The 22,478-nt window shown below is 43.0% G+C and overlaps 1 protein-coding gene across 1 annotated transcript in view; it reads left to right on the forward strand.

Annotated features, from left to right (window-relative positions):
* The first annotated feature begins 1,128 nt into the window (after window positions 1–1,128).
* Window positions 1,129–22,478, forward strand: part of man1a1 (mannosidase, alpha, class 1A, member 1) — a 53,719-nt gene continuing 32,369 nt past the window's right edge. The window contains 3 exon segments of the mRNA XM_086060907.1: window positions 1,129–1,654; window positions 1,657–1,871; window positions 16,587–16,683. Of these exon segments, the coding sequence (XP_085917033.1) occupies window positions 1,333–1,654; window positions 1,657–1,871; window positions 16,587–16,683 (634 nt within the window). The 5' untranslated portion in view covers window positions 1,129–1,332.

The following is a 22,478-nucleotide window of genomic DNA, read 5'->3' on the forward strand; positions in this document are numbered from 1 at the left end:
GGAAATGTTTAACTTCCTGGTCTCTGCAGGTGTTTTTGCAGTTAAAACTATCTTATTGTCACCCAGTTGTCTAAGTGAGGTGAGCAGATTTTCAAAATTAAAAACTACTACAATAAATTCTCACCAAATATAATAAGTAGGCAATCTTTGTCAACGGTGGGTGTTCGTGCGGAAGATGGCTTACATGCGCCGAATCCGTCGTCGACTGGGGGGGTCAGTCTTGTCCTTTTGTGTTATTACTTTAGCTAATGCTAATTGCTATCTTGGTTGACAGTTCAACACTGTTTAGCTCAGCATTGTAACAAAATATGCTGCTAGAAAGCTCAGCTTGCGTTGGGTCCAACAGCAGCGACTACATTTCCCATGATTCTTAGACACAAAAACGGGAAGTAGTTCTAGTTCTGCTATGACGAAAACATGCCTGCTAGCAAGTAGCTGCGGATGAGAATGCAAACAGAATGTGACAGTAAATAGGAAGGAATTTAACAGTAAAATTTACTTTTTAATGTTTTGGGGGGGGGGTTTTCCGTAAGAATTGCTATAACAACTGTGTGACTGACATAGATATGGCAAAAAATATGGGACGCCGGGTCGAGATTTGCGTAACATCGGGACAAAACAATGGGGTTAGCCAAACGGGACTGTTCTCGGTCATTCCGGGACATCTGGTCACCCAAAGTTTAATAAATAAGTAAGTAAGTAAGTAAACACAAAGAACTGAACCAAATTCTCATTATATTATTATTAAAAATAATTTCATTTTTCAACGATGTAGCCAATTTTAGCAGAGGTGGCTGGCATCCTGAGAGATGTTTAAGGTAAAAAAATAATAATAAATTTTTGGGCAATCAACTTGGCCCCGCCTTTTCCTGCCTAAGAGACTGCTCATTATATTGTTATATTATTATTAAAAATAAATTCTTGCTGGCATCCTGATGAGATGGTTGAGGTAAAAAAAAAAGAAGCTTTTTTTTTGTGGTCAAAATATGACATGCTATTTTTTGTAAGAGATTGCCGTTAAGCCACGCCCTCTCAGTCTTCCCGCCCGTCACAGGTCGAAAGATGATTCGCTCGTGGCGGCTGGCAATCAACTTGGCCCCGCCTCTTCCTGCGTAAGAGCTTTTCTCGGCTTGGGCTCCCGGTAGTGTGCTGCTGTTGCTTACTCTCTCCCCAGCTATGGACAACTTTAAGTCGGCGCTTTCTCTAGCGTCGTCTCGCTCGTGTGCTCCGGAGGTGGACGTCTAAGCGGATTATAAACCTGAACCGAGAGCTCCTTCCAACAACGGGGAAAAAACATTTTTGTGGTTGTTTGACAGAGGGAAGCGGAGCAATATGCCTGTTTCAACTCTTTTGCCTTTTACAGCAACCCAAGCAAGTCGGAAGTCCGCCAACCCGACCTCCTTCAGGTTGACGGAGAAATTTATCCTGCTTTTGGTGTTCAGCGCCTTCATTACGCTGTGTTTCGGGGCGATTTTCTTCCTCCCGGACTCGTCCAAGCTACTCAGCGGAGTTTTCTTCCATTCCTCTGCCGTGGAGACGAACACCGGTACCGGACTGGACGGTGGCGGCGGCGGAGGTCCTGGCGGCGGAGGCGAGTCCGGCTCGGCTGCAAGCGACGAGAAGGTCCTGGCCAAAATCAAGAAAGACCACGAAAAGCCTTGCTGGAGGCCAAGGATACTCTACAAAAGCGTCCCGATGAGATCAAGCAGGACATTTTGAACGAGAAGGAGAAAGTTGCCAAGGAGAGTTTGGGTCAAGGTGGGAAGAGTGTCAACGATTTACCTTACGTCGAGTACCAGAGACCCCGGGGGCCACTGGACACGAACCCCAGGACCCCACAACAAGGGAGACGGCGGGCGAAAATCAAGGAGGTAGCGAAGGGAACTTCACGCCGAACCCCCGTGCAAAAAATGTCACAAATTACAGTACATACCGATTTACCTGTATTCATGTTTAAGACGAGCCATGCCTTGTATGTTTTAGACTATTTGTTAGCATACCCCGTTTGTTTCGGCTAAGGTGAACATTTATATGTCCAAGAACCATTTTAGGACCAGAATCAGACCGCCTGTTGTGCAGAGCCTGAGCCCGCTGCATGAATGACGCGTCTGGAGTGTCAAACTTGTGCTGTGGCCCGATTTTAAACGGATTACAGCGAGATTGCTTGCAGCAGTGTCCACCGATACACAGAATCGTGTCGATCTCATTAATCGATCATCTAACGGGTTCGGCCGCTGGATGGGGGGCGGGGGGGGGGGGGGGGGGGGAAGAATGCATGCAGGTTACGATGTCCCGCTCCTTCCTTGCAGGCTTACTACTTGAGTGTCGTGTTCCCCATGCGGGTGATAATATTGTGATGCAAAACCAGCTTGTAATCGCTGATTATCTTGCTTGCCATCTTGGTTTGTGGAAGTTGCTTCAATTTTAAAGAGCCATCTAATAGAAATGGCTTGGGGAGGGTTGAGGCGATGTCAGAATTGTCAGTAATGTGCGTTTTTTTTTTTATTATCTGTAATTGACTGTTTTGTTTTTTTGTGACCGTCAGAGCTTGGTTGACACCAGATAACTGTTAGCAATATCATTCAGTTCGAGACATTTTTGAAGTTCCATTTTTGACGTTGACATTTTGCGGCATCATTTGACATTTGTTGCCCTTCCAAGGTATATTTATTGACCCTTAATGATACGCCGATGCTAAAAACTTATATTTTGTGCTTCGTCACACAATGAGTAAATGCACTTGCACACTAGTATTCACTAAATGTTGACTCTTTAGAGTGCCTCGTTGTTGCGGCATGGGAAACGCTTGGCGACGGCATTTCTTGTTGTTGCCAAACTTGCCTTTTTTTTTTTTTACGGTCCATTCAAGAAAGTTGTTTTTGGTTTTGCTATCGACTTGCCGTCGTCCACAATCAAACTTTTGAAATACAAATTAGGCAACATCCCACTTGTATTTATTAATTAATTTTATTTATTTTTTTACGTCAGTTGCGCTCATCCATCTGGCGAAGGCATGACTTTTAAAGCAGCAGCAGCTACTGCGCTACTGAGGCGGCTGCTGTTGTCGTAAAGAGTAGCACAAATGGTCTGGCTTAGAGGGTGTTTTTTTTTTTTATACTGATAAAATATTAATGAAGTAAAAACAACAACAACATAGCTTTTGGTTGGGGAGTCCATTTTTCATTAGCTGACAGGATGCACTGCACTCCGGATACTGTATATGTGATACACTATATACGGACAAAAAGTTTTTGGACAAAGCTCCAATTAGTTTCAAAAGTTCCAGAAATGTTCAAAGTTGGAAACATTCCATGGGAGTGAAGAGGAATTTTATGGAAATCACAGGAACTTTTTTGAATAAATGTTATAAAACTAGGAAATAACAACATTTGAAGTTGGCTCTTAATTGCCACAAAGCCTTAAGGAAAAAAAATCTTGCTATAATTTTTTTTAGGTTGAGTGAAATTGTCACAAAAGGCTTGAAAAGGTGGCAATATTTTCATCTTCTTAAATTCTGCTCTAGGAGATTTTGTTATTCTTGGAGCTATTCTAAGATATTTTCATTGAAGGAGCCGAGCCGCAGCTGATAAATGGATTAGTATTCATATTGTTCTTGATGTTCTGGATCAGCCCGGTTCATAAGAGCGCCCGCCGTTGGAATAAATCACACGGAAAGGTCGCTCGGTTGTTGCGACCGGTCAGGCTGAATACGGGATTTGCCGCTGTTGGGGAAGGCATCGCAGGACAAATTGTCAGCAGGGCAATGGCGGCGTCAATAAACTCGGGTCGGCTCCATTGATTTGACACCTTTTACAAAAAGCTGCAAACCTGCGGCTCGAGAACATGAAAAACAGGACAACAAGCACAGTAAATACAATTTTCACAGGCGACCAACTGATGTGTGAAAGCTGTAAACACGCAGCCTTTTCTTTTTATTGACTTTGTATGGCTCCTGCTGGATCAAAATGGCAGCTGGCTAATTTGTACATAATGACACATGACGACAACGGATGGACATTGGTCCATTAGCATCCCATTGATGAGCCTCAGTGTTCTCTAAGACGCTTGTAGTTGGCTCTTTTTTTGGGGGGGGGGGTGCAAGGTAATTTCCTCTTTTGGAATTTGTGCCAGAAAAAGCTGAAGAAAAGTCAAATACGCAGTTGAAGGGCAACTTAATAAGATTTCATTGGTCTGTGTTTTAAAGTATTTTTTTAAATGAATTAATGGCAAGCTTTAGGAATAAAGTTTAGGTTGATGGATTTAGGGTAAGAGTTTAGGTTTGGCGTTTGGGATTAGCATTAGAGATAGACTCATGTTTTGTTTTTGTTTCAGGGCCAATGCCGATTATTAGTAGTCAAGGAGGCTGATAACCGATATTTGAAACCGATATTCATTTTCACTAAAGAAGTCGGTGGAGAAATTTGGCGTCCACATTTTTTTTCAAATATACTTGCCAATCTTGACTTTGTTGTAATGTCTTAAAGAATTACCATGATTTTACCGATCTGGCTCGCTTGGTGATATATTTCCCTCCGTGCGGCCCTTGAGCCACTATGAGTTTGACGCCCCTGCTTTAGAATATATGTGAGGTTAAGGTTAGCCCAACGAAAACAAAGCCAATGTCTCAGTCAATCTTTTGATTTTGATCTTTGGTTCAAAAATAATGATGGATGATTGCGTCATTGAGCTCTCATGAGCAACAATAGCTATTAGCTAATATGTCGTTGCGGTACCAACAACCATATCGCTACAACAGTTCCCCATGGAGGCCTCAGGTTCGAGGAGCAAGACGGGTTTTGGCTACATCTCAAGCTTTGACCTAAAGAGTATTTATCGCACTGTTGGTGGCTGATTCCTGGTGACCTCTCCGAGAAGGATAAACATCTTGTTTGTGAGGGAGTGCCACATTCATGTAATCAGCCAAATATGTTTTCTGCCTCCAAAACAAAGACTCGGGGGGGGGGGGGGGGAGCCGCCAGGTTCAGCAGCGATCTCTCTTTCTCTCTCTCTCTCTCTTTCTCTTTCTCTTTCTCTCTCTCTCTCTCTTTCTCTTTCTCTTTCTCCCCCCCCCCCAGCAAGCCTCCGGAGGGCTCGCCGGGAATATACGCCGCTGATAAACTGAGATAATGAAGGTGGACGTGGCCGAAGAGATTGCGTTACTTGACACCGTAAACGAGGCTTTTTTTTTTTTTATCTGTTTCTAACTACTGGGAGTCGATTAGGTTTCAGGCTGGCTGCAAAGGAAAATAAACGCATGCCCTCAAAGTCTAGTTACAGCTCAGTTTGGGCGCTGTATTAAAACTGTGCGAGTCTCGCTGTTAATCGGAGGAACGCTAAGGGAGTTTAGATTAAGGTTAGGGTTTTGGATTTAGGGTTAATGTCAAGAGTTAGGGGTTAGGGTTTGGATTACGGTTAACATTAGCGCTAAGGTTAGAATCGGCAATTGAGTTGGGTTGATTCTGTGCGCCGCGCCATAATGCATTTGGCCACTTTGCTAACCTTTTAGAGCCTGAAATGGAATTTCTTTATCAGCCTAACCTGGCTGCCTCTAAGTCCTATTTCTGTATCGACCATTGAACTAATTACCTCTCCTGGACCTGCTTCTTCCCTACGAGTGTGTGTGCGTGTGTGTGTGTGTGTGTCAGCTAGAGTTACTGCCGATCCCTGAAAAGGCTCAGTTTAATCGCCTAATGGCTATATTAGCTGTAGTGTGACTTGCAGCTGTATGAGGCCGCTGAGTGGCTTTACAAACATTGTAACTTACAGTATAGTGTGTGTGTGTATAACGTGTTACATAGAAACCCGCTCCAGACTTTTACCCATTGTTCTGGTTTACAATCGTCCCTCCCCATGTCGTCTTTTACTTTCCACTGTCTCACTCAATCACAGACCTCGGCTCTGAAGATGCTGCATGAGGAAATCTGAACCCCCCCCCCCCCCCCCCCCCCCCCCCCCCCGGTGACCGATGTATTCTTGCATTGTTGTAACCTTTGACTAGTTTTGCCAATAGCCTAAAGCGAGTTCCCGGCAACCGTACACTGCCTGCCATCTCAACCACAATAGTTCTGCTCCCGCTGGATCGGTCACTGAGCATTGATTTAGAAAAGCCCAGAGCCAGCAAGATGAATTATATTATATGCATTTAATGTTTGTGCTGCCGGCCAGAGCCGGAGCGAGGCTTCAAGCATAAATGGCGAAACTCCGAGAAGTGCGTAAAGTTCAAGTGTACGCAGAAGCTTGAGTATGCTTGCATAACCACGTCAGACATTTTTGAATACATATTTTGGTGGCATTCTTGCTAAACAAGCCTAGCTTGACGTTTTCCCGCTAGTTTAGTTCTCTACGGCGAAAATTCCACAGATGTGAAAAAATATTTCCCTAAACGTCATCGTTTCCAGCACCTTGCTCTCGTGCCTTGGGCTGAATTAGAGGCATTTTGATGCACGAGGATGACGGGCGATTCGGCTCTGAACATTTAAGATTTAATGTTTTTAAGTGCTCAAAGTGCTGTATTAAATTTAAATGGCACATTAGGGCGTCGTGTCAGCGTGTCTTTCCTTTGCCCGTGCAAAGCCGAGCGCTGATTTGAAATGTGCCAGCCGGCCCTCATCCACTCACGAAATAAAGTACGTGCTCAGATTTATTGTCAGATTAGCCACGGGAGAGGACTCTGGTTGGGATCGGAGACGGCGTTTGTGTATTCACATGACATAAAATACTGGCTAATTGCAATGTCAATAAAGAGACATCAATACGCCCCCGCGCATCCCTGAAAGCTGCCACGTTGAAGCTCAGTTTGCGTCTTTGCTCTCGTTTTTACAGCCAGACGTAAATTAGAGGAGAAGAATACGTTGCCTAAATAACATCTGTGGCTATTCTTTCCATAAACATTTTGTTCTAGAATATATTGCTTGCTCTGCGAAATGCAATGTTAAAAAAAACAGATAAGCTTGATGAACTCCGAAAACCACAATTATGATTTATCCCTAATCATTTAGCAGGTTTTCCCTTAGACTTCTTCTTTTATTTTTTTTTTTTTTTTTTTAAGTTCGTCACAGCTTTTTGGTGGCTAAAATTCAGGTCATAGTCAATAATTGCAGCAAAATTTCTTGATAGATGTCTGGCATTCATTTAGACGGAAGTAGTCACTAGAAGCTTCAGTGATTTACGATTAGCCACAATTTGAATTTACTGTACATCTTTAGAGAACAAACATGCATTGCTTTTGCATCATCAGAAGTCCATGACATGGTTGTAGGATTCTAAGCATCCCTCGAGCATCTGACAGTGATGTATGTCGACCAGGGGGGGGGGGGGGGGGGTGTACTCCGTGTGAACACAAGCATGTAAAATCCTCGAGCCGAGGTCAACGTTAATGACCGAGCCTCGTGCATTTGTTGCGGCCGTTTCCGATTAGCCGGGCCGGGAGGTGCCATTTGTCTTGTCTCGCTGGCGGCTAACAAACGCGGCTAGCTCATTAGCATTCAAGAGGATATTGATTGGATTATGTGTACCCTCGAACAGGGAATATATTTGCGCACGACGTACATGGAAACGGAGCAAACACTAATTTGTATTTGTATTGATTTGTTTCCGACGTTAAGGCTCAGGCTTTATGTCATTTGTCGTCTGACGTTGGCATGCAAGTGTTGTTCATGGCTTGAGACCATGATTTGAAACCCTAGTTGTAAACCCCAACCAGGCCAGGAACCCTTCTTTAAACCCCAATTTTGTCTTTAAACTCTATTCAAGCTCATGTAACATGTTAGTCGAAGCCCGTGTGGGCCACCTTTCAAAATCCAAAGCCCGACAATGTGGATGTGCTTTTTTCCCAGCGAGCCAACAAGTCTCCAAGTCATTTGTAGCAGCTGCCAGCCTTTTGCAATTTGGCACAAACTTAGTTTGAGCACTCGAGCTGATTTTTGCTTTGAACCCTTCAGCATCGCGCGCTGAAGGGGCAAGACCGACATTTGATGTGTACTGACGCAGGGAAATGCTAAAGGATATTCAATATCCCTGTTGTCCCAATCACACCGGGGCTCATGGCCGGTTGATTTTCTTTCTCCAAATCCAATCCGGTCTAATGGCGAGAGTCAGCGGCTGTCAATCACACAGGCAATTTATTTTTCAATCTGTCGTGCATGTGAGAGCTTCGGTTTTCCTTTTTCTGGCATTGCAAGTGATCCTTGCATATTTTATCGGCGAAGAACCAGGGCTGGCGGGGTCTGAGTCACAAAAGCAAAAAGTTCCTTTCTTGTTTTTTTAGTAATTAGCTCGGTGATTTATTAAAGTCGAACGCAATTGCGCGATCAGCAAACGGCGCGAGTTAGCCTCCGGGGGTGAACGTGCCGTGATGGAGAGCGCTTTTCGTTTCTGTTGTGTAAATTAACACAAATCAACTTGTAGACATTTAGCATTGTTTATTTCAACTGTAATGCCCGTCCACAATCAACACGAAGTGGCCAAGATGATAATTAGGCACTTGAGTGGCATTTCCGTGTCATTGAGCATCAGATTCCAACGTCGGCAGGCCTTTTGAAAGGGCACTGGCACACAAAATCCACATGAAAGCTCTTGCCGCGTTCAAGGGCCGACTTTTCTTCACCCCCGTTGCCGCCTGCCTCCATGCCAAAACCAGACTTGACCCGATGTGTCAGCTGCCTCGCTCGACTTCTACCTTCTCCTCTGAGAAGCGCTTTTGTTTTATTTCCCTCTTTTCTCTGTGTGTGTTGTTGCCGCACGCCCACTTCCCGTACAAGTAGGGAAAGTACACCAGCTAAATTATTCATTTGTGCGTGCATAATTGGTGCCGCAAATTATTCACTGTGGTATATTGCTGATCACTCATTAGATTGGTTATTTTATATATTATTAATAATTAATTAATATATAAATAGATCATTTTAAAATTATCTACCATTATTTACATTTTATTAATTAGAATGATCGCATTGGTCACTCAGGTGTATATTATTCATGCAAAAATATGCTCGACATCTAAATTGACTTTAAAACATGGGAATTTCCATAATATGACCTTTTAAATTGTATTTGAATATGAACTACCAAATTATACAGATACGGTCGTAATGCCCATACGCCGGTATTTTGTGCCTAATACGTTTGGCAGAAAGTTGATAAAATATTCCTTTTTTTGAATGCGCGTCTTAATTAGCCTGGAGTGGAGCGAATCTAATTCCGTCTACCCGGAGATGTGGCATAATGACTATGTTATCACGCTTTTAACTGTCAGCCCCCATAAAATAATAGACGGTGAATACGGCGAGGTGGAGGTGCGTGAAATTGAAGGTCTGGAAAAAGAAAAATGAAAAAAATGAAAAATGAAAAAAAAGAAACGAGTTTGGTTGTGTGTGTGTGTGGCGTGTTCCATTGCGACCGGACGAGTGTTTTGACAACGGGACAAAGCTCACAGCCTTGACTGATGATGTAAGTGTATTGATCTTGTGTTTAAGTGATTGGATCAGCAAACAGCGGTGGAGTTAATGATGGGTCAGTCAACCAGAGCTGACATCTAAGCTGCTATCGCTTCTCGTAAACCGTTCAGGGTTTAGGACGGGCGTTTTCCCAGAGAATCGGCCACATGAGCTCTGCTTGTCAGCGCGCTGAAGGACATAATGGTCGAACCATTTTCAACTTTTCAGGGATTGGCCAAAGCGTCGACACTTTTGTGAGGTGTATGACACGCAATAACTTTGTCTGACGAATGTCGACTAGCTTACTGCTAAGATAGCATGTAAAACCCTATACACAGGCTAAAATAAATAAGCATAGACCAAAAACAATGATCAAATATGCAATTTTTTGCGTAATTATTAGATATGTATCACAACAGGTTCCAGCCACCTCTAATCGTCGAGTTGTCATCTATTGATTGAAATAGAATGTGGCGTGTTTTTCCGTTCTCCGAGTGAGCGATGAGGCCGAGCCATGGACGGTCGTCGGTGTAATGGACGAGGAGAGGCGGGAAAAAAAAATCAATGCGTCTTTTACTGCGTCTTCATTAGTTTGCCTTTTGTCAAGTGGCCGGGTCAAATCCAATTGGTCTGCTTCCTACATGCCGGACAAAGTTCACGTCAGTACTTGGAGTGTGTGGTCTGATACTGTCATGCAAAGCAATACACACACAATGAAGTCAAACGCATCCGTTTTTCTTGTTAAAACACAATCAAAAGGTTAAAGACAGTTTTCGGACATTGTTGGACAACAGGGACATTTTCAAACGTGGTATTAGGAGAATGAAGCAAATCCTAGAAGGGAGGAAATACCTTAAAAGACAAACACATTGCAATAAATTAACTAACCAAGTATACAAATTAAAAATGGCCAAATGTCACGAAAAAAACAGTCAGTTTAGTGAATACATCAAATTGACTAAATTCATTCGGGAAACCGACGGCACGGTGGCTGACTGGTTAGCACATCCGCCTCCCAGTGCAAAGGTTGTGAGATGAAGTCCGGGCTTCGGCCTTCCTGGGTGGAGTTTGCATGTTCTCCCCGTGCTTGCGTGGGTTTTCTCCGGGTACTCCGGTTTCCTCCCACTTTCCAAAAATATGCATGGCAGGTGAATTGGACACTCCAAATTGTCCATAGGTGTGATTGTGAGTATGGTTGTTCGTCTCTGTGTGCCCTGCGATTGGCTGGCAACCAGTACAGGGTGTACCCCGCCTACTGCCCGAAGCCAGCTGGGATAGGCTCCAGCAACCCCTGCGACCCTTGTGAGGACAAGCGGTACAGAAAATGGATGGATGGATGGATGGATTCGGGAAACCGTCCTTCAGTTACAATTTAAAGTAGAAACTGGACTATAAAGTCACTAATATCCTTCGTACAGACTTAGATCCATTTCCTCTATTGTACTTCTTAGCGAGATGAGTCCAATTTAATTAAAAAAAACACTCAAAATGGCCACGCCGGCCCCCCCTTCTGGATGGCACCTCAACATCTGTGCCGAGCATTTACTGTAGCATCTTTGTAGGCAATCATTGCGTCCCCGCCGGAGTCTCGCTAACTGCCAGAAGCTGTTTTGTTTTTCTGTTTCCCCCGCTGATGTATGGATTTATTTCTTTTCACCGCTTGTTTATTTCATCCTCCTCCCCAGACAGCCATCAGCTAATATTGATCAGCGTGTAAACGTTGCGGCGCAGGTATCGCCTCGGCCTTGCGTCGATGCCGTTATCAGCATCATTAAACCGCAATCAGACAGTTGGGATTTGAACAGGTTTTGTTCCCGCCGTCGCGGCCACCGCAGGATTGGCTCGTTAGAATGTTTGCAAAAGTTCTGACTTTGGGCATCTTTGACGGATGATTGTGCCAGCTAAATAGTGCCGCAGAATGCCGAAACCAGTCATCCAAACTGTACGAGCGATTTACTGTATGTTCATTTTGTACACTTTCCTTTGGTCCCTTCTGAGTCCCATTCGGTCTCATTTGACTCCCTTACCCTTTCTTTGGCTCCCCGTGGTCTTCTTTGGTCCCGGTTTGGCGCCACTGTGGATGCGATTGGATGAATATCATTTATCAAAGTGAGGCCTGTCAACAAGACGTTGAATATGTTCCACTGGCTGCTTCTGTTAAAGTGTGAAGAATGAGTTTTAGAAGTTCCCATCTCCAATCTACTTTTCCTCGGGTTCCACTCGGCTCTTTGACGGACTGAGCCATGGACCTGGTTGGTTTGAATTGATTGATGATGGTGGGAGGGGTTTACTTTCCTCCTGCATCATTTGTTTGTTGTGTTTTTGGATTTAAAATGGATCCACAAAGCTCCAAGTCTCTATAAAGTTGAGTATTGCCAGTAGTAGTAGTTGTCATCGTACTTTAAAGTTGTTTGTGCAAAGCCAGTGATCTTTCACACGAGTCACACCGCTAATGGAGCTTTTATTTTTTATCCAGTGGATCTTTTATTTCCGCCCGTGCACGCCGTGCTTCACTTGGCCTCGTGTACGAGTGCACTTGTCACTCGGGCAAATTGTGTTCCTGGCGCGCAGAGCAAGTATTCATTTTGCCGCCATTAGCGCCAACGCGTGCTCCCACCTGGGTGACCGGCCCCCTTTTATATTTGCGCTTTTGTAAGTCTAATTATACAGAGAGGAGATGAGCAGGGCGTGCGATTTGCATGTGGCACGGCGATGGCTCAAGCGCACAGGTGCGGGATGATTCGCATGCAATTACTTGGAATAATTATAAAAGAAGACTCCTCAGATTGTGAACAAACGGTCATTACCGGTGAATTAGTAGCCGGTTTGTGCTGGCAGATGACATGCAATGTGCTACTTTGACAAATTACACAGAATGACAGTTAATGTACATCAAGTACTGGCAGCGAAATCGGCGACAATAAACTTGTGCGAATGATTGTGTTTTTTTTTTGTTTTTTTTTTGCATCAGCTCAAATGTATTTCTTTATTTATTGATTGATTTATTTTAAACCAAACATCATCTGTCTGCTTTTTTTTCCGCGGGTAATTTTTCTGACTCCACAACATCTTGTGTACTTTGATGATGCAACAGGAGGAAGATATTGAGATGATTTCCTTTTAACCAGTTTGATCAAAGGGAATCTTTTAATGCGCTGCCCAAGTTCTCAGCATGGAGCGGCTTGTGAGGGGGCTTGGACGAACATGAAAAAGTTTTACGTGTAACGTCAACAACATGCTATAATCCTTCGGTATGGAAAAATCACAGTTGAACAGCCAGCATTTGCGCGACTTGCATAAATGGTTGTATCAGCCTATGAAATAAATATTGTTATCAATCCAATTCATTGGTTGCTTTTGGTTCTTTAGTTTGAGATAAATGACGTTGTTGGTTATCAGGATTATGTAAAAAATTTCTAACTACTAAGGTCCTGCAACATGCTGCTTGACCGCCTGACATCCAGACGGAGCACATTAGCTATTGTAAAAGTCACAAGTGTTCTCCCTTGAGACAAAGAACACGAGGATTTCGTTGCAACTTGCAAGTGGATAGATTGTTGTAATGAGAGCAGAAAAAAAACGGGTCAGTGGACCTTCAACCTTTGCATAGCGGGTTAATGATCTGCCGCGGTGGCCGTGTGTGCTTGTTTGTGCTGTACACACAGTGAGAAATCACTCTGGACCAACTTCGGGTTCTCTCTTTCCCAAGAGAACAAGAGTGGGGCCTCACTGGACGTTGGACTTGGACCAGTTAGCCCATGTCAGCTCCCATGGGCGGTGGAAGGGTTCCTGTCCTGGCAGATGTTGTGAAAGACTTGAAACAAAAACCCAGTCTTATCTTTTTTTTTAACCACATGTCCAAATGGTATGTTTAGCAGATGGTTAGCTGTTACCGTTAGCATCAACCAGTCAATTTTCAGTTTGTTTTGCAACACATTTTTTTGTAAGAAATCCAAAAATGTCTGTTCTGTTGTTCAAGTGCTTGCTTAGCATTTTTGTGTGTTTCCCTTAATACAATGGAAAGGCAAAAATCCCCGAGAAACAAAAGTGTATACAATAGTGTGTTAAAAGGACCATTTTGAGTACAACTCAGCATCTCACATCTGATCAATAGGCTGACGGGCCTGGTGACTTCCTTTTCTGGGTCCAAATCGGGCTTGAATGTACTTAAGTCAGCGGTGTTGGTGCCGAGCAACTTTGCACCTTTTTAGTGTCTAGTCAATTAGCTTGTCTGAAATAGCAGCGGGTCCCAATAGCTGTGGCCAACCTGGAGAATCCTGAGCCGCTAATCCAATTAGCGCCAACATGTCGGGATGCCGACTGTGAATCCGATAACACGCAGGAGTGTTGAGCCATGCTAGCGCTGGCGCTTAAAATTACAGCCTCGCTACTCATCTTTAAACATTGGATTCACGGTTTTCGAGATTTCCTACCATAGGTTTCCTATACAGATGACCCGAATGAATGTCGAACTCCATTTTGTGAATCATTTGTTTCTGAGTCAAACTGTTGCCATCACAAAGCTTTTGAAAAGAGGGTCAACTGCTGCTTTAATTGAAACACAAAAGGAAAACAGTAGAGTTGCTTAAGTGGTGGAAGGTTTCTGTCTGGTAAAATTCCAGGGTAAGCCAAGCTACAATGAAACTATCAGTATATTTATTGTATTGCGATACATTCATTAGGGATATTTTCTTTATTACATTTTATGCAGAATTGTGCAAATTCTGGTATTGAATTAGTTACAGGAAATCCACACAACTGACTTGGAAAGTAACATTTTATTGTACGTTGGTTTGGATGACGTTATTTGATCCATCCCAGAGGCAAAATCTATTTGTTCAATTTTTTTCCGATGCTTTAAAAGTGCAGTAGCCTGCTAGTCAACATTTTTGGGTGTTTATGACTTGGGCCATTGTGGAGTCTCCCTTTCTACTCAGTCGTGCTTTTGTTAAAGAAGAATTCCTGCTTAGGTGTACCTAATGAAGTGTCTGGTGGCTGTATTTGCCTTCTTAGCTGTCACACTTCAGATATCCAAGGCTAATTTGTTGACGTGCTCCGTACGCGGCGGCTCGAGGCCTGGAACGACTGAAGCGACCCCGAGGGAGCTCGCCGTTCTCGACCCTCCTCTCGTGTTGAGGAGCTGTAATTAGCAGCCTCGCTAGCTTTAATTAACGGGCTAAGGCTGGGGAGGACACTATCGCTGGCTGCCTATCTTCACGTGCGGGGGAGACATTTGCTTATTTGTTAAAATGAAGGTAGATGGTCGGAAGGCTATGCTCAGTTTTATACTTTTTTTTTTCAAATGGATTCTATTGGTCAGTATATGCTTAAAAGATTAAACAAAAAGTTGGAGTTTTTATTTTTAATTTGTTTTCCATTTTAGTGAAAACGAATATTGGCTCTAAATATCGGTTATCAGCCTTCTTTTCTACAAATAATCGGTATCGATATCAGCCCAGAAAAAAAACATCGCTCTATCTGTTGTACAGATACTGTATATATCGTGTCTCTCCATTTGAATGTACAGTATGATTAATAGTTAACTTCTTCAAATTGTCATGGAGATGTTAATTGAGTCCCAATAGTCCCTCCATTATCCTTTTTATTTTTATTTTTAATTACTATTAAAGTAAAGCCCTATTACCCTCCCAACATACATTTTCCCATACGCTTATGAACACTTGATAGTAGGGCTATTCTGTTTAAAATCGATATCCAGTATTAGCATACAAATGGATTTTGCATAATACCAAATACAAAATGTGGCTGTACAAATACAAAATATGTAAATCGTTATCATATTCTGAGAGCTTGATTTACGGGGTTTCTGTTTACAAACACTTTCTCGTGGTCACTTTTGTAGCTTTATGAAATTTGAAGCGTGGCTGGTAAGCGTGTCATCGAGCGATATTATTGTCGGCGAAGCTCTCCTGAGCGCCCTCTTATCTTGGCTGGTGCAGCCACCGTGTGACAGGTGAGGAGCTAGCCGAGCTGAAAATGAGATTTTCTAAGCTGCTTGGCCGCCTGACTGACTGACTGACTGACTCATTCGCCGACTAATTCTCTGACTGAGCAGGTGTCTGGCCGATAGAAGGGCCAACGGGGGTCCGAGCGGTGTATCGCCCCGGCCAGTTCATTAACAGCTACTGTAACGCGTTGTTTGGTGAGCGGCGTGGGAGGCTAAAGAGGAGGCTAAGGAGGAGGCTGAAGGGTTTTAAGCGCGGGGATGCTGTCGAAGCGGGATTAGAGAGCGAGAATCATCGAGTACCGGCAAATAAAGAGTTGATTCCGAGCTGAGAATGATTAGGGGAGGGGTTGTTTGGGTGGCTGATGAAGCCGGGCGGTTGCTTGGATAAAAAAATAAATAATAATAATGCTGAGTTCAACTAATTACTCTGTCAGAAGCGATCATAATTAGCGTTCAAATTGGCCATTTAGAGGAGAATATCTTATTAAAAAGTGCATTTCTGATGATTTGAATTGGGAAGTTTGCCTTTTTATTGCCAACTTTTGGATTTGGAACTTGTGCAGAAAGAAATATGTCACCTTGATTTGAGTGCAGTGAAACATCGGTTATTAACCCCATAAAGTCTGGCTAACACTGAATTGTGCAAAATCCAAAGCAATATTTTCCGTGGGAGAATAATGGAAATAATGTTTATTTATTTATTTTACAAAAAAATGAGTCTATGTACAGAAACAGGGACAATGTTTGAAAACCAAATCATACAAATGCTAGGGCCGATAAAAACTTAAACATAAAAGTGTAAAAATACTGAATTGCTCAAATGGTGTTTCTTTTTCACAATGGCAAAGCTGTAGTGTGTATGCCAGGCCACTAGTTGGCAACATAACAGACTGTTAAACGTTTTGCTTTTTCTTCTTAGTGAAGAGTGAAATAAAAGTAAAATCATCTTTATTTTTATAGGGCTTACAGTTCATAATATTAGAATACATTTGCGCTGACATTTTTTAAAATGTATTATATTGGAACATGAGCAAATTTTGTTCCTGTTCATAACTCCTCGTTTGTCACATGGGCTTCATTTTTAACATGGATGTTATTAAGTCGTATGACATGTAAGAATTTCTGTTCATATTCTGAACTCGCGCTCCGTCGTCTGTCTTCTCCCGCCTTTCTTTTCCTGACAGATGATGAAACACGCGTGGGACAGCTACCGACGCTATGCCTGGGGTTCCAATGAGCTGCGGCCCGTCTCCAAGCAAGGCCATTCCAGCAATCTGTTTGGTAAGTGCACACACCAAACACCTAGACACACACACACACACACACACACACACACACACATTCACATAGTCAGGATCGAGTTGGCGTCGCTGGCACAAGCAGCCTTGGCCTTTAGATTAGCTCCAATTGTCATTTGGAACCATCAATCTACGGCCACCGCTAAATGTCAGACTTATCATATATTCATATTTTCAGGGCATGCGGGGGGGGGGGGGGGGGGGGGGCTGTCAACGCCTCTCTGGCTAACGAGCACTGTGTGTGTGTCGGTTTGTCAGACGGTCAAACCGTCCATCTGGCAGTCTTTCGGTCGGTCTTTCTGTTTCATGTGCATTTATGGGCTAACAGAGGGGCACGCAAAGTTGTCCCCTACTTCCTCAAATATTGTTTGACACTTTAAAGAACAATATTAATAGCAGGTGTAGAGTTTGTTCAAAGCGTTTGATTCAGGCGTCCTCCTCGCCGCTGCCGCCGCCGCCGCCGCCGTCGGAGGTCTGATTGCTCTTTTCATCGCACGTTTAAGCTCCTCTCACGGCTGCGTGCGGCATTTTGTGGCTTGTCAGCAGGCTTCTATAAATACACTTTGAACACACTCAACACGCCACAAATGAGGCACAACCGTCTCTGGAGATGCTATGTTACACATTATTGTCTGTCGAAAAGATGTGCGGTAGGTAACGTTGCTACAATTTTTAAGTTTAAGTTTAAGTTTAAAAAGAATGGAGAGAAAAATGTCACGGCTGCTTTGAAGTTGACATAACTTTGTGTTCTGCCTGTCACAAAACAAAAAGGAAAAACAACAAAACTATAAATCTTTTTAAAAAAAATCACTGTTTGTAGGTGGCCCAAAATTGTCCTGAACAAGCTGAAAGGAAAGCAAAGAAAACTGAAGCGGGCTTGAAGGTTAAATGTAATTGGTTGTCGTCGTTGGTAAACAAAGCGCAGCTGCATCGTCTACCAAACAACTCCCGGCTGTTTATTTTTGCCAAAACAAAACAAATCCAAGAAGCCCTGTCGTAATATTTCCTGCGTCGTCCCGTCGTTTGTTGTCGCCCAAAGGATGTACGGGAGAATGATGGGAATCCTTCCTTCTCCCCCCCCCCCTTCTTTCTTTCTTTCGTTCTCCCACCACGGTGAACATGTCACAGCGGCTATCCACTACACCCCCCCCAACCCCCCCCCCCCACCCCCGGCTAGTTTGTTTGCAGCGGAGTCGCTCGCGTTGCAAAACAAACAGCAACCTCGTGTCGACTAATCTGATGCATTTCTCATCCGCCTTAATCGCAGAGCTGCAAGGCTGCAAGGTCAAATTGTGGAATAAAGCAAACGTGGCGCATTTTAGCTGCGTTGATGAAAATATACAATGCAAATTCCAGCCGTAGTGGGAAAAATAATTAAAAAGCAGGAGATTCTTCAAGGGGGGTGAGGGTGGGGGGCATCCAAGACTTAAGATTCAGGGGCGCCTTTTTTAAATAGAGATATTGCACAATTGCGGTAACAAGATTTATCCGCCTTTTTGTAATCCATTTCAGCCTCCCCCAAAAAATAACATTTCCGTAATGTGTTTTTAATAAGGAAAATGGCATACTATAATATCGTGCTTTTGAAAAACATACAGTCGTGACAAAGAATAATCTCCTCACTGACCCTTTTTTCAAATCGGCTTGTTAAAATATCATTTATAACACTGCAGCATGAATTATCCCGTCCATTAGACTTTACATGGACCTGATTGGCTGCTTCGGCAGATATTTTTTATTTTAGGCAAAATCTGTGATCGGCTGTAATATCATAATTTGCAGATCAATCAATGATGTCGTTGATTGGATCTGCCAAATGAAACATTACAGCAAACACAATCAATGTGTTCACAGTACAAAAGGCACGGGATGAGACGGATGGGTCGCCCACATACACAGCCATGTTGGCCAATGTCGTCGTCAAAATGGCGTCAACAAACAAGTCAAATATCGTTTTTGGACGTCAACATTTAAGCTGGCAGGCTCGCATGTACCTCTGCGGCTTCCAGGCTAATATCCTTCATCATCGTTTTTGGGAATCTCATCCTCACAGACGCACGTTGTTACCATCCAATGTTGGAGAAAACATGTTTGTTTGTTTTCTCTCCCCCTTGTATATCCAGACAAGTCATTTAGCGGGTTATGTTATTTGACATTGAGTCTGGGGCTGCAGCCCCCGCTCGGCCGCGCCATTGTGCGCCTGAATGCAATATTCAATGTGAGTAATTGAGATAGATGGCGTCATTCCGCCACGGCCTTCCCTCAGTCTTCCACGCCAGCGGCTTGAACGAGATGATGGCAATACAGCGCACGCACACACACACACACACACACACACACACACACACACTTTGCCGCGTTTATGCCATCATGTACCTTGAATTGTGTGCCCACATTAGCCTAATTAATCGACACACAAATGAGGTCGCCGACTACGTCTCGTGGTGTTGCTCTTTCGAGTAATTATCCATGATTAAAAATACACACCCACACACACCTGCGATGTGTTCTTGTTAGGGTTTGGTTTCACGTTCATCCTGAATGTTAATTTCAGCCTTACCTGTCTAGTATGCACACACCTTAATTAACTACATCCTATTTTTGGTGTTTATTCCTACTTTATTAGAAACCGCCTACACCTCAAAAACTCAAGTTCAATCAAGAACAGTTGTACTTTGTCAATATATTTATTCTTTTCAAGAAGTGTTTAACACTTGAAAAAGAATGTTGAAGACTTACTCGTAACGTAAATGTAGAAAAACACAGCCGGCAAAAAATGTTGGTAAAAAGACATGAAGGAGCTGAGGAAATTTGTTTTCGGAGCAGGTTTGTTAGATTTTATAAGTTTTTTTTTCAAAATCCTTTTATTTAAGTTGAGTTCTTATTAGTTTTAGTATTGGTTGTAGGTGGGTCTGGACTGGGACAAAAAAATAGTTTTTGGCATTTTGACTTAGGTCCGACTCTTGCCTGACATGAAGTTCTGCCACTGATATTTATTGATGATGTTTCAGTTTGCTATCTACAATAAAATAACCCAACTATGGGTTAAAAATGTACCGGCCCTCTACTTGGGTCGATTTGACCCAACTTTGAGTCAAGAAATGGGTCTTTCAGCGTAAAACAACTCATAAATATTGGCCAGATCCTTTACTTGGGTCAAAAAATTGGGCCATTTTGTATAAAACAACCCAGAAAGTTGGGTCAAATTGACCCATAAAGTGGATCGGTCCATTTTTTTATCCATAATTGGGTTACTTTTGACCCAACTGTTTTTAGAGTGAAATATTCTAAATAGATTAACTGACATCTAAATTGTGGGCCCGTCCGTCTCTTGGGGTAAAATGTGGGAAAATAATTCATTAAAAAGCATTGCATCTGCCCCAAAAGAGGCCGGCCCATCGGGCATCTGGCCTGTATGCCAGATGGCCAGTCCAGCCCTGGTTGTAATTGTTTTTTTTTTTTCTATATTTCTTATCTGAAAGCCCAAAAAAAAAAGAGCTAGGATGGTCTTCCTTTCCATCTCTTGTTTGCCAAGTTGCCAATTTGCAAAGGGGATTTGTTCCTTGAATTCTCATTGACAAGTATTCCCCGCCACGCACTACAAGCCACATCGTCAAATTGGATGGATGATGGAAGGACGGACGGACGGACGGACCGATAGATCTTCATTCATCCCTGCCGTTTCATTTCAGTGTCACCTCCACAAAAAGTGTTGATGCTTGCAGTCTGAGGTTGTGAGGTTAACACGCAGCTCGCTTTTACGCTTCCTGCCACCGATAACGCCATTAGCCCGAAGCTGAACCATCACTTTCAACCAACATCCTCATCGACGACCCCTCCAAAAATAAACACTCGCCGCGCGGACGCCGGGAATGCGAATGAAATTAGGATAGGATTAAGGATCCGACTTGGCCGTTAGAGACTGAATTGAACACATCGCAGTGCAGTACATAGCTTCTCCTTAACAGCGCTGACACTTTGACTGCCGAGTCAGCACGCGGCGCGCCAGATGCTTCTTATTTTTCACGTCCGCCAGAGCTGGAGAGAGGTTATACGTCTTCATATAAGTCCGCATTTGGCAAGAGAGGGAAGGACAATAACAGGAAGCGGAACTGGCACAGTAATGAGAAATGTATTCAATCTTTGTCATTTCTGCGCAATTCTTACATAAATACATTTCACATATGTGACTTAATGTACTGCCTGACTGATGAGGCTGTTGTCCAAGGACTATTCTTGAACTAAATCCATTTTTACAGCTGAGTGTAAAAGAATCAAGTATGTTTTGGACGACACAATAGAAAGCAAAGAAGGTGGCTCAGTGAAGAGACAAAGAAGTCATACTCGGTCATGCACAGTAAATGCAGAGTGTTTTCAAGATGATCTTTTTTGGGAGCGAGGAGGAAGAAAAGGTCATCGCGGATCCAGTCACATTTTTTGCGCGACCCGCGGTTCACGGCTCACATTAGCGTGGCGAGCCAAGGAAAAGGCAAAACTAGAACAAAGGCCAGACTATTGTTGAGGTTCCGTTTTGTTTGCACATTGTGAAAGTAATTTTAATTTTTTTTTTTGTGGGGAAAAATTCTGTAAACACAGCAGGAATAACTTAATTGTACAGTGAACCGTTTGTTTATTGTGGGGAGCATGTTCCAGATCTACAAGCGGTTTAGCAAGAGTTCATTTAAAAAAACAAAACACACACACACTCTTTTATGCTTCTTGAAATACACTTTTTAAAAATATTCCTCAGCCTCTCTCTCACTGACAAGGATTGAGAGACCTTCGTAAACACTAGAGGAACCGAAAAGATTTGTTTTCACAGTTATCTACATAAGAGGATGGTTGACTTTCGTAGCAATAGCGTAAAAGTAGACTCGTATGGATTTTTGGAGACCCATGCCGATTTTTGCCAGGAAAAAATTACCATAAATTGACTCATTGATTTGAATAAATAAAAAAATAATAAAAAAAATTAAAAAATATATATATATATATTTGCGTGTTTGACTTTTACACACACCCAACAAAGGTGTTGTCATCCCGTGGCACACTGCTGTAAGAAACGGTGAAGACTGAAAGGTGGGGAATTGTCGCTATTGTCGCTAGCGTTGTACTCCCAAATAAAATGGAATAAATCAGCAGAAAGACTCGGAAGACAAAAGAAAGAAAGCAATGACCTTCCAAAATCAAACAGCACTGCCACAATTTTGTGGAGTATCATTCAAGCCTATGTCAGGGGAAAGGGGGGGGGGGGGGAAGGATAATATTAGTATTCAGGTCAGTGTCTGAGCCATCTGTATCACTCTCATGGACACTCAGTGCCAAACATGAGGAGCATTGAGGGGGAAGGAAGCAGTGTGACAAGACAATAGACATGGGGAAAAAAGCCTCTTCACCTCCAGAGACTTCCACAAAGGCGGAAAGAAAGACGAGTCGCCGGCACGGTGTTGTCAGGTCCGAAGCTGGTGATAGGATAATCAGGCGGGAACGTGTTTGTTTGTTTGTTTGTTTGTTTGTTTGTTTGTTGCTTTTTCGATTGTCTTGTACTTTTGATTTCTCTCAAAAAATGGCCCAGAGAAGACCCAAGTTGAAAAAGCCCAAACAAGTTTTTCTCAAATTGTGACATATTTTTGAGAAGTTTGTGCCACAATTGACAAAATGTGAACATTTTGATAGATTTCCAATACAATTTTGAAATTTTTTGACAACTTTACTAATACTTTTTGACAGATTTCAGACAATATGAGGCACAACAAAGGCTTGTGGAATTGATGAAGC

This window comes from Leptonotus elevatus, chromosome 18 (genome assembly GCF_054856555.1).
Source record: "Leptonotus elevatus isolate MCC_2025b chromosome 18, RoL_Lele_1.0, whole genome shotgun sequence".
Classification (NCBI taxonomy): Eukaryota; Metazoa; Chordata; class Actinopteri; order Syngnathiformes; family Syngnathidae; genus Leptonotus; species Leptonotus elevatus.